The sequence below is a fragment of the Schistocerca cancellata genome, chromosome 2, assembly GCF_023864275.1.
Source record: "Schistocerca cancellata isolate TAMUIC-IGC-003103 chromosome 2, iqSchCanc2.1, whole genome shotgun sequence".
NCBI lineage: Eukaryota > Metazoa > Arthropoda > Insecta > Orthoptera > Acrididae > Schistocerca > Schistocerca cancellata.
This window is the reverse complement of record NC_064627.1, coordinates 190219329-190236594: the sequence shown is the minus strand read 5'-3', so window position 1 is coordinate 190236594 and position 17266 is coordinate 190219329. Positions and strand designations below refer to the sequence as shown.

Below are 17266 nucleotides of genomic sequence, written 5' to 3'. Positions count from 1 at the left end.
GTATGAATCAATATTAAAATGTACCTTAAGTGCTTATAATATAGTCAGAGTTAACTTTACTATGATTTTCATTTCTTTATTTCAACCCTCCATGTCACTTCGTTATTAGTATTTTATGATTTATGTTTTTCAGACGATCACGGCTGGAAAAGGGGCGCCGACGACCCATTGTGGCCGAACACTTCTCGTGTTCAGTCATTAATTTCAAGCCGCGTATATCGCTCCACGTCCGTGAGATCGGTGCACCGATCATTTCATTTGCATCTTGACGCAGTTTTCACGCGAGTGACGCAAAGAATGATTCGGCCGGCCGTCCACGAACAGTGACGTCTTTGTGCGACCTACACCAGTCGGACCCAGGCCTCGCTTCTTTCACGTTACTGATGGTAGTCCATGTTTTATTTTTTAATTTATACTAGCCGCTTCGCGCTGAACTCGGCACGGAGCGTTGCAGTTTCATCGCGCTGCGCCGTCCGTGTTGCGGGCGACAACACGCTCGCGACTGCCATCTAATGGCACTTTCCTCCATTTTTGTTAATTTGGAAGGCTAATTTACATTCTTTATTCCCCTTTAAGGCTAGGAAACGTGTCACAGCGTTTCTGCACAGTTACCTTTCTTGTACTTTTGTTTGTCCTACATCTGTGATTGCTCTTTTTGTAGATGTTCACTCCTCTTCAACAGAACTGCCTGTTCTGGTATTCCTCATCAGCTTATCCACATCCCTAGCGGACTTCAAACGTGTCTCATCATGTCTCAGTACTTCAGTGTTCCACTTCATTCCACACTGACTGTTCCAGATGATTCTCTTTAACTTCAGTCTATTCTTTATCATCACTGACGTGTGATCTGAGTGGGGTGCGCTGGGTGGGGTGCACCTTACAATCCAAACTATCTGATTTCGAAATCTCGTCTGATCATGATCTAGTCCAGTTGGAATTTTTCCATGTTTCCCTGTCTTTTCCAACTGTATATCTTCCTCATCCTGCGATCCTTGAATAGAGTATTCGCAATTATAATTTGAAATTTATTGTAGAACTCAATTACTCTTTCTTCTCTCTCATTCCTAGTTCCAAGACCATATTCTCCTATAACTCTTTCTACAATTCTTTCCCCTACAGTCAATTTCAAATTCACCTTTATTATTAAATTTTCATGTCCTTTTACATATAGTATTACTCCCTCAATATCCTCATACACTTTCTGTATTTCGACATCTCATCTTCTGCTTGCGACGTCGCCATCTGTACCTGGAACTACCTATGTCAGAACCGGTTTGATGTCGAATATGATGGAAATAGCCCTATCACTGAACTGTGCACAGTAGCTCACTCCCTGCCCTACTTTCCTGTTCACAGCGAATTCTACTCCCGTTATACCATTTTCTGCTGCTATTAACTCTATATTCTTGTGAACAGAATCCATATCGCCTATCCATTTCACTTCATTGACCCCCACGATATCTGCGAGTAAATTGAGCCTTTGCATTTCCCAGGTGTTCTAACTTTCTTGCTATGTTCCAACTTCTAACATTCCATGGTTCGACCCGAGTTCATACCCAGCCACTGCTTAAATTTTGCATAAAATCATCCGTAATGGCGGCAGAAGACTTCAAGCATAAGAAATCACCATCGTTCTGCCAAAAGCCTTTTCAATAGGGATAGAGGAGCGTACTAAGGATCATTGCACTCTCTTGTCCTTGGTGTGCGAATCTGCCCCTAAAAGGCACGGAAATCAGCAGTGATGACGTATAAGGTTAAGGAAACTACTTCATTAAAGACACATAATTTGTATCCAGAAGACATGAGGCTTGTAATGGAAAACGTATCATGATGATCTCTGCATTGGCAAAAGATTTCGATAGTATCCCATTCGGATCTCTGGTAGGGTTCTGCCAAGAGGGAGGTGACCATGAGAAAAAGATAGAATAACCGACGAGGGCCGGTCACAGTGGACGAGCGGTTCTAGGGGCTTCAGTTCGGAACCGCGCTGCTGCTACGGTCGCAGGTTCGAATCCTGCCTCGGGCATGGATGTGTGTGATGTCCATAGGTTAGTTAGGGTTAAGTAGTTCTAAGTTGCCGGAGACTGATGACCTGAGATGTTAAGTCCCATAGTGCTCAGAGCCATTTGACCCAATTTTTGAAATTTTGTTCGCTCATGGATAAATTATAAACTGGAAATGGGAAACACCGAAAGTGCTGAATGTCAGAGTGTACGAAAATGGGAAGACACCGATAGTTCTTCATTACAAATCATTTTATTCGAAGGAATGCAAATTATGATAGTTTCACATGGTTTGTAACCTCTAACTGAAAAAGTGTCTTAAACATGTAATAATTTTTGACAGCACTTACACAATGAGAAATACAATTCCCTGTCTTTCATTTTAAGCAATTTGGACATGGCTAACAGGTTTACTCTTTATGTTAGCACTTAATTTTTTTCTCAGTGAAAGGTGAAGAATATTTACTAGTACTGCAAGAACATGCAGTTTGAATTCTAAAATTATACTTAATTTTGTTTTATTTCAGTATGTCGCACAATACTTACTTTTAAGGGCTACTACACTCTTCAGCAGTTTCCCTGCATTCCCACTCGTCAGCTTTCATGGTCGCGACTGTCTTCCTCTTTCAGATCTGTATTCCTCATCATTCCAACCACTCCCACTCTCCATGTTAATCTCGGCCGCCTACGCTTACTCTTTCCTGGCGGCGACCATTCCAGGACTGCTTTTGGCCGTCGTCATTACTCCATTTGCCGTAGATGGCCGTACCACTGAAGAGCTCTATTCTCAATTCTTTGCACGAGCGTTTGTTCCATGTCAATTATCTCCCTAATTTCCTCATTTTTCTCCGATCCGTTGTGGATATCCTGGCTCCCCCCATTCCATCCATCTCTACTGCCTGTACCCTGCTTCTCTGCCACTCCCGCAGGTTCCATGCTTCTGCATCGTATTGTTAGTATACTTTTCATTACTGTTTGCAGATTCCTCTTCTCTGTTTCTTTTGATACTTCCCAGATGCAACTTTCGTCATCTGCTTCACAGCGTCCCGAGGAATGATTAATCTATCCTAAGTATTTAAACTGCTTTACAGCTTTAATAGTTCCTTGCAGCAGTACTATATTCCTTCCATCTCCTCCCTCTACTAGATATTCTGTTTCGCTATTCCAAGTCCGCCTCGTTCATATGCTTCCATTAATTTCTTCATCATAAATTTGAAATCCTCTCTTGTTTCTAGCACCAGTATCTGATCATAGGCAAATAATAATGAGTAGATAGTACCATGGTGCAAAGGAATGCCCATACCTTCGCATAACGGACTCCGCCTTTCCAATATATGCTGCATATACAGTATACGAGGTGCATTCAAGTTCTAAGGCCTCCGATTTTTTTTCTCCGGACTGGAAAGAGATAGAAACATGCGCATTGTTTTAAAATGAGGCCGCATTCATTGTCAATACGTCCCAGAGATGGCAGCACCGTATGGCAGATGGAATTTTACCGCCAGCGGCGAGAATGAGAACTGTTTTAAATACTTAAAATGGCGACGTTTTCCTTACTTGAGCAGTGTGCCATCATTCGTTTTCTGAATTTGCGTGGTGTGAAACCAATTGAAATTCATCGACAGTTGAAGGAGACATATGGTGATGGAGTTATGGATGTGTTGAAAGTGCGTTCGTGGGTGCGACAGTTTAATGAAGGCAGAACATCGTGTGACAACAAACTGAAACAACCTCGGGCTCACACAAGCCGGTCTGACGACATGATCGAGAAAATGGAGAGAATTGTTTTGGGGGATCGCCGAATGACTTGTAAGTAGGCTGTTTATACTTTCTTATTGGCAACGTTACGTAGCGCTCTGTATGAAAATCACTGGCTGTGCTGTGTGCAGTCTGTGGCTAGTTTGCATTGTTGTCTGCCATTGTAGTGTTGGGCAGCGGCAGCTGGATGTGAACAGCGCGTAGCGTTGCGCAGTTGGAGGTGAGCCGCCAGCAGTGGTGGATGTGGGGAGAGAGATGGCGGAGTTTTGAAATTTGTAAGACTGGATATCATGAACTGCTATATATATATATTATGACTATTAAAGTAAATACATTGTTTGTTCTCTATTAAAATCTTTCATTTGCTAACTATGACTATCAGTAGTTAGTGCCCTCAGTAGTTTGTATCTTTCAGTTAGCTGGCAGTAGTGGCACTCACTGTATTGCAGTAGTTCGAATAAAGAAAAGATTTTTGGTGAGGTAAGTGATTTGTGAAAGGTACAGGTTAATGTTAGTCAGGGCCATTCCTTTGTAGGGATTTCTGAAAGTCAGATTGCGTTGCGCTAAAAAAATATTGTGTGTCAGTTTAAGCACAGTCCTGTATAAATGTTCAAAGGGGACGTTTCAGACTGTTGAACAGATCGCCTCCAGAGTTGGCATTTTTGTGGGTTCTGTGCAGACAACCCTGCATGACGACCTGCAAATGCGAAAAGTGTCATCCAGGTGGGTGCCACGAATGCTGACGGACGACCACAGGGCTACCCGTGTGGCATGTTGCCAAGCAATGTTGACGCGTAAAGACAGCATGAATGGGACTTCCTTTTCGTCGGTTGTGACAATGGATGAGACGTGGATGCCATTTTTCAATCCAGAAACAAAGGGCCAGTCAGCTCAATGGAAGCACACAGATTCACCGCCACCAAAAAAATTTCGGGTAACCGCCAGTGCTGAAAACATGATGGTGTCCATGTTCTGGGACAGCGAGGTCGTAATCCTTACCCATTGCGTTCCAAAGGGCACTACGGTAACATGTGCATCCTACAAAAATGTTTTGAAGAACAAATTTCTTTCTGCACTGCAACAAAAATGTCCGGGAAGGGCTGCGCGTGTGCTGTTTCACCAAGGCAACGCACCCGCACATCGAGCTAACGTTACGCAACAGTTTCTTCGTGATAACAACTTTGAAGTGATTCCTCATGCTCCCTACTCACCTGACCTGGCTCCTAGTGACTTTTGGCTTTTTCCAACAATGAAAGACACTCTCCGTGGCCGCACATTCACCAGCCGTGCTGCTATGGCCTCAGCGATTTTCCAGTGGTCAAAACAGACTCCTAAAGAAGCCTTCGCCGCTGCCATGGAATCGTGGCGTCAGCGTTGTGAAAAATGTGTACGTCTGCAGGGCGATTACGTCAAGAAATAACGCCAGTTTCATCGATTTCGGGTGAGTAGTTATTAGAAAAAAAATCGGAGGCCTTAGAACTTGAATGCATCTCGTATTTTAAACAGTGTCGGCGATATACTGCAGACTACAATCCTTTCAATATTTCGAGAGTCTCACATAGCTCTCTCCCAACTTTGAATGCTCCAGACAATTGGTGGTATATTATTTGAATTAGGAATATCTGTTGTGGTTCTGCACCTGTGTACTCGATTCCTTCCTGTTGTTCGTTGATGGGTACAGAACCACACGCTTTATTCTGAATCCACAAATATTAGGTGTACTTCCTGACCCTCAGAATACACCTTCTCACCTACTTGTCTAAGGCTAAAAATATGATCCGTATTAGATAGCTCAAATGAAAAACCTACCTGCTCCTCTTGCGTCTTTTCCTCAATCTCATTTTCCATGCTGTTTTTCAGTACAGCACTGTACAGTACAAAGTTAAATTCTAATGATTTCAACTAACATCACGTCGTGGTTGTTCTTTCTTAGCATCTGCATTTTCTTTGCTTGTTTCATATAGTTTTCCTTGAATACTTAACTCAGTATTCTTTATATTTCAAATCTTGCGTTTTTTTGGATGATAAAACACTGGACACAAACGAATCACGTCGAAAACAACTGAAATGAGGTAAAATGTATTATTGTTTGGTGTTTGTAGGAAAGCGAGAGAGAAGGAGGGGTACAATATGTTTACCACCGTGATCAGACACGATCGGCAAAATCAGCGTTCCCTATGTCACGAACTTTTGCATCTGGAGAAGGTATTCTGAAGTACAAGGAGGCTTCTCTGGTAATTACAACTTGTATCTCAAGTTATTAGCCACGGCACATTCGGCGGTTTACAGGAAGAGTGCTGTAAATATCAAATTTCGGCACTTTCAGAGTTTCCCATTTCCAGTTTTCAATTCGCTGACGTCTATGGTCAGAAGTACACTGTTGCCTACAAGGTACTACCTGAGGTATGAACGAATGTCAGATAAAAGGAGTCCGCTCTGCCTGGAACTGTGTTAGCCACAAGGCCCCCATCAAATGTGTTACGCAGTGGAAACGCTAGTTTCGAAATGAGATCAAGTTAGACCCAAGTAATTGGGTTATGGTTTCGGATTCTTCATATACAGTACCTAATATGATATGAGGTAAAAATTCCAAGCACTAACATTAAATTCAAGGTCCAGTTTCAACTTTGAATTTATTACTTAAATGCACATTAGCGCTGCAGGGTACAATAATTCGACATCACGAAATAAAATTGAATAACGACGTATTTTTACGACAAACAAATGTTAATCAAGTTATGTGATATACACTACGTGATCAAAAGTATCTGGACACCCCCAAAAACATACGTTTTACATATTAGGTGCCTTATGCTGCCACCTACTGCCAGGTACTCCATATCAGCGACCTTAATAGTCATTAGACATCATGAGAGAGCAGAGTGGGGCACTCCGCGGAACTCACGGACTTTGAACGTGGTCAGGTGATTGAGTGTCACTTGTGTCACACGTCTGTACGCGAGATTTCCACAGTCCTAAACATCCCTAGGTGCACTGTTTCCGATGTGATAGTGAAGTGGAAATGTGAAGGGACACGTACAGCACAAAAGCGTATAGTCCGACCTCGTCTGTTGACTGAAAGAGACCGCCGACTGTCGGAGAGGGTCGTAATGTGTAATAGCAGACATCTGTCCAGATCGTCACACAGAAATTCCAAACTGCATCAGGATCCACAGCAAGTATTATGATAGTCAGGCGGGAGGTGAGAAAATCTTGGATTTCATGGCCGAGCGGCTGCTCATAAGCCACACATCACGCTGGTAAATGCCAAAAGACGCCTCGCTTGGTGTAAGGAGCGTTAACATTGGACGATTGAACAGTGGAAAAACTTTGCGTGGAGTGACGAATCACGGCAGAAAATGTGGCGATACGATGGCAGGATGTGGGTTTGGCGAATACCCGGTGAAACGTCATCTGCCAGCGTGTGTGGCGCCAACAGTACAATTCGGAGGCGGTGGTGTTATGGTATGGTCGTGTTTTACGTGGAGGGGGCTTGCACCCCTTGTTGTTTTGCGTGGTACAATCACAACACAGGCCTACATTGATGTTTTAAGCACCTTCTTGCTTCGCACTGTTAAAGCGCAATTCGAGGATGGCGACTGCAACTTTCAACACGATCGAGCTCCTGTTCATAATGCACGGTGTGTGGTGGAGTGCTTACACGACAATAACATCCCTGTAATGGACTGGCCTGTACAGAGTCCTGAGCTGAGTCCTATAGAACACGTTTGGGAATTTTGTAACTCCGACTTCGTGGCAGGCCACACCGACCGACATCGATACTTCTCCTCAGTGCAGCACTCCGTGAAGAATGGGCTGCCATTCCCCAAGAAACCTTCCAGCACCTGATTGAACGTATGCCTACGTGTCTACATCTACATCATACTCCGCAAGCCACCTAATGGTGTGTGGCGGAGGGTACTCTTGGTACCACTATCTGATCCCTTCAACCCTGGTCCACTCGGGAATAGTGCGTGGGAAGAATGATTGTCTGCAAGCCTCTGTATTGGCTCTAATTTCTCGAATTTTCTCCTCGTGGTCAATTCGCGAGATGTTTGTGGGGGGAAGTAATATGTTGTCTGACTCCTCCTGAAAAGTTCTGTCCCGAAATTTCAATAGTAGCCGGCAGAAGTGGCCGTGCGGTTAAAGGCGCTGCAGTCTGGAACCGCAAGACCGCTACGGTCGCAGGTTCGAATCCTGCCTCGGGCATGGATGTTTGTGATGTCCTTAGGTTAGTTAGGTTTAACTAGTTCTAAGTTCTAGGGGACTAATGACCTCAGCAGTTGAGTCCCATAGTGCTCAGAGCCATTTGAACCATTTCAATAGTAAATCTCTCCGTGATGCACAACGTCTCTCTTGTAACGTCTGCCAGTGGAGTTTGTTTAGCGTCTCCCTAACGCTCTCTCGCCAGCTAAACGAACCCGTGAAGAATCGTGCCGCTCTTCGTTGGGTCTTTTCTATCTCCTCTATCAGTCCTATCTGATAGGGATCCCAGATAGATGAACAGTACTCAAGAATCGAGCGAACAAGCGCCTTATAAGCCACTTATTTCGTGGATTAGTTACATTTCCTTAAGATTTTTCCGATGAATCTGAGTCTTGTGTCTGATTTTCCCACTATCTGCTTTATATGGTCATTCCACTTAATGTCGCTCTGGATAGTTACGCCTAGATATTTTACGGTAGGCGCCGTCTCCAGCTGTTTCTCATCAAGAGTGAAGCTGTACAGTAGTGGATTTCTTTTCCTATGTAGGCGCAGTGCAAGGGTGGGCCAACACCATATTGAATTCCAGCATTACCGATGGAGGGCGCCACGAACTTGTAAGTTATTTTCAGTCATGTGTCCGGATATTTTTGATCACATAGTGTACAAAAAGAGTGGCAAGACCGCACGAGGAGGAGATGAATAAACAGATGAAAACCTACTGGATTTGGATGACAACCATGGAAATCACTGTCTGAATCTAGCAGCGCCGAGTGATTTCGCGATTCTATCAGCGATGTTATACGAAGTCCCTGTCACCGAGATGTCCCAATATATCTTTGCGGAGCCGCGTGAATGTTTCCAAATGTGAAATAATGATTACCAGCTGAATGTAATCCATGTTTCGACTGCGCCTAAATTTCTCTTAAAACTGAAAACCCCATGCTGCGGATACAGCTTACCAGTTGTGCTGCACTGCAACTGCATGACGCACATTGGAGCCGCCATTGGAGCCGCAGCAATCAGTTGCGAGACGGCCAGATGTACTTCATCTCTAATGTTCTTCTGCCTCTGCCACGTATCAGTGTGAAATTCTCTATGTCCAGAGTATGCACGAAAGGTCCTTAATGAAAGCACCTTCTCCACCAATGGAAGGCTCACCTCAGCTTCCGTTCACTGAAAATCAAACAAGAACGCTACTGCTCCCACCTAGGGTAAATTTTAGAATGATCCAATCGGCGACACCTCAGCGTCCTAGAAATGCGCGCCCAAAAATTTTCCCAGGCTCGGAGACAAGACGTCGCCTAGAGCAAAAAACAAGACATCGATCTAAGTGGCTTCTCGCGCAGCATAGATAGTCGTAATCTCAATAGATCAGTTTTCAGCCAGCACTCCAGGAATTCGAAACTTTTGTAAACAATGGCGTGCACGTATCTAGAGCGGGAATGTGACCCCTGAAAAGTATTAACTGACCGGACCAACACGCAATCATTATTCTACTCTGCATTTCTTTTGAGTCCCCCCGCCTCCACAGATGAAATTCTCTTGTATCGTCAGAGACTTCGTCCAATAGTGTTCACTCTGGTGCCAGGTAATGTGCTGGCTAGCATGTGTTTGTCCTTGTGAGGCCTCTACTCTCAGGGCGACTTACGTCTCCATTCTGGGGCAGCTTCCAGGTGAACGAAGGACGATTTCCCCCTTTCCACTCATTCCCACAGCTCACAAAACGACCCTGGACCTAGCACGCAGGAGATGATGCTAAAGGCATGCACTACACTATCCACTCACATTAAAGTAAGCATGTCAAAAACCTGAAAACCACATTTTGCAGTGCAGACCACTGTCAGACGTGCAGGAAGAAAATCAATGAGTTCCTGGACTGTACCCACAGGGATGTGAAGCCATGCTGACTCCAGTGCTGTGGCCAGCTTCACAAGGTTTCTCGGGTGAGGATCCATGGTGTGAACAACCCAGTTGAGGCGATCTCACAGATCTTTGATTGGGCTCAAATCCGGGGAGTCTGTTGGCCAGGGTTGTACAGTAAATTCATCCTGGTATGCTTCGAACCACGCACATACGAGGGGAGACCCAAAAGAAACCAGACTCAGAGGGCGCTGCCACTCGTAGACGTAATGCAGGGTTCTCACGCTAGATGGTGTTAGTAGAGACCTTCATGAAACAGCTGTGCAGACGGCGTCAGTGTAGAGCTGAACGTGCAAGTGTGGTATTGTGTCTCTCTGACTGTTGGCGGGTTACCTCTGCGATGTCGTTATGGCAACTTTAAAAGAACAGAGAGTGTGTGTGAAATTTTGTTTCCTGCTTAATAAAACTGCAACAGAGACACACCAAATGGTTCAGGAAGCTTTCTAGGAGGACGCTATGAGCCGCACACAGGTTTTCGAGTCGTTTGGGCGCTTTAAACGTGTTGAGATGTGTGTTGAAGACCAGGCTCGTTCTGGACGCCCTTCAACATCGCGAAAGGAGGAGAACATTGAAAAGGTCCGCCAAAAGATCAACGAGGATCGTCGCCAAACGATCGACCAAGTTTCAGCGGAGACAGAAATCAGTTGGAGCTCGTGCCAGCGGATTTTGAGTGAGGATTTGCACATGAGACGTGTTGCTGCTAAATTTGTTCCGCGCCTTCTCACACATGAGCAAAAAACCATCCGCATGAATGTGTGTCAGGACTTGAAAACAGTGATCCAAACTTCTTGAACAAAGCCATTACAGGGGATGAGAGTTGGTGTTACGGGTATGACCCAGAAAACAAGCAAGCGTCAAGCCAGTGGAGGACCCCCAACTCTCCCAGACCAAAAAAAGCAAGGCAAGTAAGGTCAAATGTGAAGACGATGATCATTGTATTTTTTGATGTTCGTGGAATTGTGCATCGGGAATTCGTACCCCCTCGCCAGACTGTTAATCAGTACTTTTACTTGGATGTTTTAAGGCGTCTGCAAGAGGATGTGAGGAGGAAACGCCCGGAACTTCGGCGATCAGGTGGCTGGTTTCTGCATCACGACAACGCTCTAGCACACACGGCCTTACGAGTGACCCACTATTTGGCATCTCAGAGGTGGTTTGTCGTTCCCCACGCTCCGTATTCGCCAGACCTAGCCCCGTGCGACTTTTTCCTATTTCCACGAATGAAAAAAACGCTAAAAAGGGAGCGATATGACGATGTGGAGGCGGTAGAAACAGCATCGTAAATGGCACTGGACAATATCAAACTTGAAGAGTTCCAAACATGCTTCCAACAGTGGGAAAAGAGACTTGACAAGTGCATCGCATGTAACGGAGAGTATTTTGAAGGTGACTGAAGTAATTTTGTAAAAAGGTTCATCAATAATTTTTTATGACAACAATCCGGTTTCTTTTGGGTTCCGCCTCGTACAATGAGAACTATGTGACACATTGCATTGCCCTGCTGCTAGGTGCCTTCGTGCCATGGGAAAGTAAACTGCATGGAGGGGCGAACATGGTCCCAAAGAATAGTTGCATACTTGTGTTGATCCAGTGTTCCCTCCAAAATGGCAACATCGCCCAGAGAATGCCACAAAAATATTCCGCAGACCATAATGGTGCCTCCTAGTTGCAGGATGCTTGGTTTCATCTGTCCGATGGAGCATCAAACATGATTATCTGAAAAGGTCACCTCTCGCCCACTCAGTGGACGTCCAGTTGCTGTATCGGCGTGCAAATTCCAGTCTTCATCGCCGATGAACAGCTGTCAGAATGGGTGAATGAACCAGACGCCCAGTGTGGAAGCTCATACATAGCAACGTTCGCTGAACGGTAGGTGAGGAGACACAGCTGGTAGCACCTTGGTTTATCGGTGTAGTCAACTGCTCAACAGTTGCACGTCTATTCACCCGTACACATGCCCACAGGCATAATTCAGGTCTGTCGTCTATGGCCTACAGTGAGCGACAGCTGCCTTAGCGCCAGTTTTGGATAGCTCCATTTTGCCATCCATGTTTACGAACTTAGCCGTTTCGGAAATGGTTCCACGTTTGGTCTGAACGGCAATGATCATACTCTTCTAGGCGTCAGATAAATCGCTCCATTTTCACATTACTGCAACGACTGTACTGTTTCCTGACCCCCGTTGTGCTTTATATGCCCTCCACTGCCAGTGCTACCACCTGTCATCTGTGAGTGGTTATTGCACTTTGACGTGGAACATAGGTGGCGGTCACAGTAATGCGACAGGTTCACGTACAAGCAATTGATCTAAATGCAACTGGAATGAAGAAATGGAAATGCCGTGTGGCTAGGGCCTGCCGTCGGGTAGACCGTTCGCCTGGTGCAAGTCTTTCGAGTTGACGCCACTTCTGGGACTTGCTTGTCGATGGGGATGAAATGACGGTGATAAGGACAACGCAACACCCAGTCCCTGAGCGGAGAAAATCTTCGACCCAGCCGGGAATCGGACCCGAGCCGTTACGTATGACATTACGTCGCGCTGACCACTCAGCTACCAGGGGCGGACAGGAGATGAAATGCAACTGCAGATTGATCTCCGCAAGTTAGATAAAATGTAAGCATGAGTTAATTATCATTTTTTCTTTATTCTTATTTCATTCTCCTTCGCCTCACGTAGGCGAGGGGATGGGGGGTATCGCAGCGGTACAAATAACCCACTCTTCAGCCAGTCGAACATACTACTAATATAGATGCTAAAACAAGGAGACACATGTACTGTTAATTTAAAAATAATTGAAAAGATTGCGAGGTGCCGGGGCAAGCAGTGTATTTAACACTAAATTCTTCTAGAATCTCCATATGTAAATGATGCTCTAAGCCCCCCCTATTCTAACTCCGACTTTTGCTGTTGCACATGGATTAGTAAAAAAAAATATACGCGAACTGACTGTAATCAACCCTGCAAGTGGAGTAGAAAAGAGTTTGGCACCTGCAATAATTTAATTTGATAAATAAGTTAAATAAAGGAAGGTTTCATTAACGTAGTGAGAAATGATGGGTTGCTCTACCGATTAACAGAATGAAAGTTCTATCCAAAATAACAATATGATTTATTAAGACTAAACACAAAATAATAAACAAAAACACATGAAACATTTATAATACATCAAATTGGCTCAAATTGGATACTCAAACAAACGCTATGAAGGTGAAGTTGTCCCTAGACTAGATTGTGAGGTTTAAGACGAAGTGGTATGTGGAGCCAATTCCTTGCCACTCAAATCTTAAGAGAGACACACAGCTAACCCAACATTAATTGCTGCTACTCAAGACAGAACAAAGTTAGAAAAAGACGAACAGGCGCGCTCTGCTGAGCTCTGATTATCACCTAGGAAAATCCCTATCTGCCGGTGCTGCGGACATTCATTACCAAACTGTCTTCTTAACTGCCAGAACACGATCTGGCGTACCGGAGGCGATGGCTGGTTGCTTCGACGTCCTCGACCGAAAGGCGAGAGCCGACTGCCTAGAGCACCCGTACAGGCCGAACACACAACATTCCCGCCCCCACGACAGTGGCCGTGGTTAAACGTTCCAATCAGCAACTCGAAAACCGGCGGAAAATTCCACTCTATTTCCGCAGCACTACCATTCCACCAATGGAGATTCTTGCAATTTCTGCGCTGATTTTGCTACATTACGGAGCTATGCCCTGAGCAAGCCAATCACAGTTACTATTTTGCAGAAAGCGCGGGAATTTTCCTGCCACAACTGCCTGGGTACACAAGTCATTCCCACGCCTCGCTGGTAGCCCGCCAGAAAGTGTTTTCGCTAAGTTTCTGCGAAGTAACGGAACCTCTAGCCCAGCCGCTACTTCAGACCCCTCCGGGCGTGTCTTTTGACAATGTCGGCGTCTGCAAAGCATTCACTCGACTTCCTCACACCCGTCGGCTTAACGCTTTCCAGATCAGCATAGCCCGTCTGTCACCGGACCACCCGGGTGACGAGAGACGCTGCGTGGGAAGTCCGCGTGTGAAGGAATAGCGACTTTTCACTGCATGCAATTAGAGAGGAAAATCGTAAGACAGAAATATGAGAGGGGGCTCATGCCACCTCTCAAGATGAGATGAAGGGGAGAAATAGAAATAATAAAATGCTATGTTCATGAATGGTTTTATAACAGTGATAAACATGTGGACAGACAGCACAGTTAAAAACACTTGCGAAACATTTAATTACGAAAAAATTGAAAAAAGCACGAAAAAACTGAACACGACAGAAGAAACACTGTCCATTAAAAACGGAGTAAAATGCATTTTCACTATAATCGTGAAAGGACCTGCCCTGGTATGGTGATCTGTAGAGGAAAAGAAGGGGATATAGAGGGAGATAGGGCAATGGTGGTGAGGAGGATGGAGAAAATGGAAGAGGTGGCGACAAAGACAGGGATGGCTGTGGGGGACAAATTGAAAGGGGCGGGCAACTGGTATTGGGAGCTGTAGATTGGAGAGTAAAAGGGAGTGGTGGGTGGCAGGGAAGGGGAAAAGGATGAGGTGTGGTAGGAGGAATGGAGGAGGAGGGAGCCCTGGAGGGTGGTGGATAGGGTTGGATGGATTTAGACTTGATAGGATGGGTGTATGTCGGGATAGAGTTCATGGTCTGGAAGAGGGAGACAGCTGAAAGTTTTTTGAGAAAGGATGTGGAGTGTGTGCAGGTAAAGGGTTGGTGGTATGTGAAGGTAGAAGTGCAGCAGCACGCTACGATTGTACAGGAGAGGGAACACATAAGATTGTCAGAGTAGAGTTTACAGATGGTGTAGGTTTTGGAGCTATTCAATGTGAGTAAGGAGAGGTGGTAATTTGATGAGTTGATAAAGGACCCTCGTGGGGAAAGGTAAGTGGAAAGCGACGCGGGGAGAGTGGCGTTTGAGGATCTGGAGGGACTTCAAATGGTTCAAATGGCTCTGAGCACTATGGGACTTAACATCTGTGGTCCTCAGTCCCCTAGAACTTAGAACTAGTTAAACCTAACTAACCTAAGGACATCCCACACATCCATGCCCAAGGCAGGATTCGAACCTACGACCGTAGCAGTGGCGCAGTTCCGGACTGAGCGCCTAGAACCGCTAGACCACCGCGGCCGGCTCTGGAGGGACTTACTGAACTTACAGAGAAGCGTGAAGCTCCATGCAACATTTGCGTAGCAAAGGAGGAGTGGGTTGGGGATGTGTATGTGTGAAGGACAGCGGAGGGGCGTAGTCCCCATATTCAGCCTGTTAGTAGTTTTAATAGTTTTTTAGTTAATTAGTTCACAGATTACAAGATGGGTAATTATGTAATAATATGAAAGGAGAGCCCAGTCTCCTGCTGATGCCTCTCAGCATCTGGAGCGTGGTTGTACACTACTGGCCATTACAATTGCTGCACCACGAAGATGACGTGCTACAGACGCGAAATTTAACCGACAGGAAGAAGATGTTATGATATGCAAATGATTAGCTTTTCAGAACGGTCACACAAGGTTGGCGCCAGTGGCGACACCTACAACGTGCTGGCATGAGGAAAGTTTCCAACTGATTTCTCATACACAAACAGCAGTTGCCTGGTGAAACGTTGTTGTGACGCCTCGTGTAAGGAGGAGAATTGCGTACCTTACGTTTCCGACTTGATAAAGGTCCGATTGTAGCCTATCGCGATTGCGGTTTATCGTATCGCGACACTGCTGCTCGCGTTGGTCGAGATGGAATGACTGTTAGCAGAATATGGAATCGGTGGGTACAGGAGGGTAAAAAAAAAAAAAAAAAAAAAAAGAAAAGAATACGGAACGCAGTGCTGGATCCCAACGGCCTCGTATCACTAGCAGTCGAGATGACAGGCATCTTATGCGCATGTTTGTAATGGATCGTGCAGCCACGTCTCGATCCCTGAGTCAACAGATGAGGACGTTTACAAGACAACAACCATCTACACGAACAGTTCGACGACGTTTGCAGCAGCGTGGACTGTCAGCTCGGTGACCATGGCTGCGGTTACCCTTGACGCTGCATCACAGACAGGAGCGTCTGCGATGGTGTACTCAACGACGAACCTGGGTGCACGAATGGCAAAACGTAATTGTTTCTGATGAATCCAGGTTCTGTATACAGCATCATGATGGTCGCATCCGTGTTTGGGCGACATCGCGGTGAAGCATGTATGCATCATCGCCATACTGGCGTTATCACCCGGCGTGATGGTATGGGGTGCCATTGGTTACACGTCTCGGTCACCTCTTGCTCGCATTGACGGCACACTGAACAGTGGGCGTTACATTTCAGATGTGTTACGACCCGTGGCTCTACCCCTCATTCGGTCCCTGCGATACGCTACATTTCAGCAGGATAATGCACGACCGCATGTTGCAGCTCCTGTACGGGCCTTACTGGATACAGAAAATGTTCTACTGCTGCCCTGGCCAGCATACTCTCCAGATCTCTCACCAACTGAGAACGTCTGCTCAATGGTGGCCGACCAACTGGCTCGTCACAATACGCCAGTCACTACTCTTGATGAACTGTGTTATCGTGTTGAAGCTGCATGGGCAGCTGTACCTGTACACGCCATCCAAGCAGACTGAATGCCCAGGCGTATGAAGGCCGTTATTACGGCCAGAGGTGCTTGTTCTGGGTACTGATTTCTCAGGATCTATGCACCCAAATTGCGTGAAAATGTAATCACATGTCAGTTCTAGTATAATATGTCCAATGAATACCCGTTTATCATCTGGATTTCTTCTCGGTGTAGAAGTTTTAATAGCCAGTAGTGTATGTTGTCGGTGTGAGTGGAGTTAAGAGCAGAGTGACTGACCACGGCGAAGCCCTGCGCGGCGCAGAGCAGCCAGTGGTAGGCGGTGAGCCAGGCGAGCGGCGTCAGCGGCTGCAGCAGGCCCGCGGCGAGCAGCGCGGCGCCGGCGACTCGCGACGGCCCCAGGCGCGAGGACAGCAGCGCCGCGGGCAACGGCGACAGCGCGCCGCCGCACAGCCACGCCTCGCGCAGCCGCCACGCCGCGCGCTCCGGCTCCGACAGCGGCACCTGCAACGCAGACACCCAACCTGGGACCACTAGGTTCATCGTAACAGTAAACTTGACGTAAACAAACACAAACGCCCTCACTGGTCAGCAGCTGTAGCCCTTCCAGACCCACTGGCTACAAACGTGTACATTAACCCTAGGACGCCCAAGCGTATTTTTTCTAACTTGGATGCCTGAGGGGGTGTTTCGGCGAGCCCACAGGTATTAAATATGTTTACTGACGATAAATTACAACTTTCAAAATGGTTTATGTATTTTAACTAAGGCATCGGTTTATAAATGTTGTTAATTTGTATAAATATTGGATTG

General features: G+C 46.0%; 1 protein-coding gene across 1 annotated transcript in view; it reads right to left on the bottom strand.

Moving 5' to 3' along the window:
• The window catches only part of LOC126152362 (uncharacterized transporter slc-17.2-like), a 426481-nt gene extending 409485 nt beyond the window's left edge, over positions 1-16996 (bottom strand). Inside the window, exon 1 of the mRNA XM_049916002.1 lies at positions 16733-16996. Coding sequence (XP_049771959.1) covers positions 16733-16996 — 264 coding nt within the window. The remainder of the gene's footprint in view (positions 1-16732) is intronic.
• Between the last annotated feature and the right edge of the window lie 270 nt (positions 16997-17266).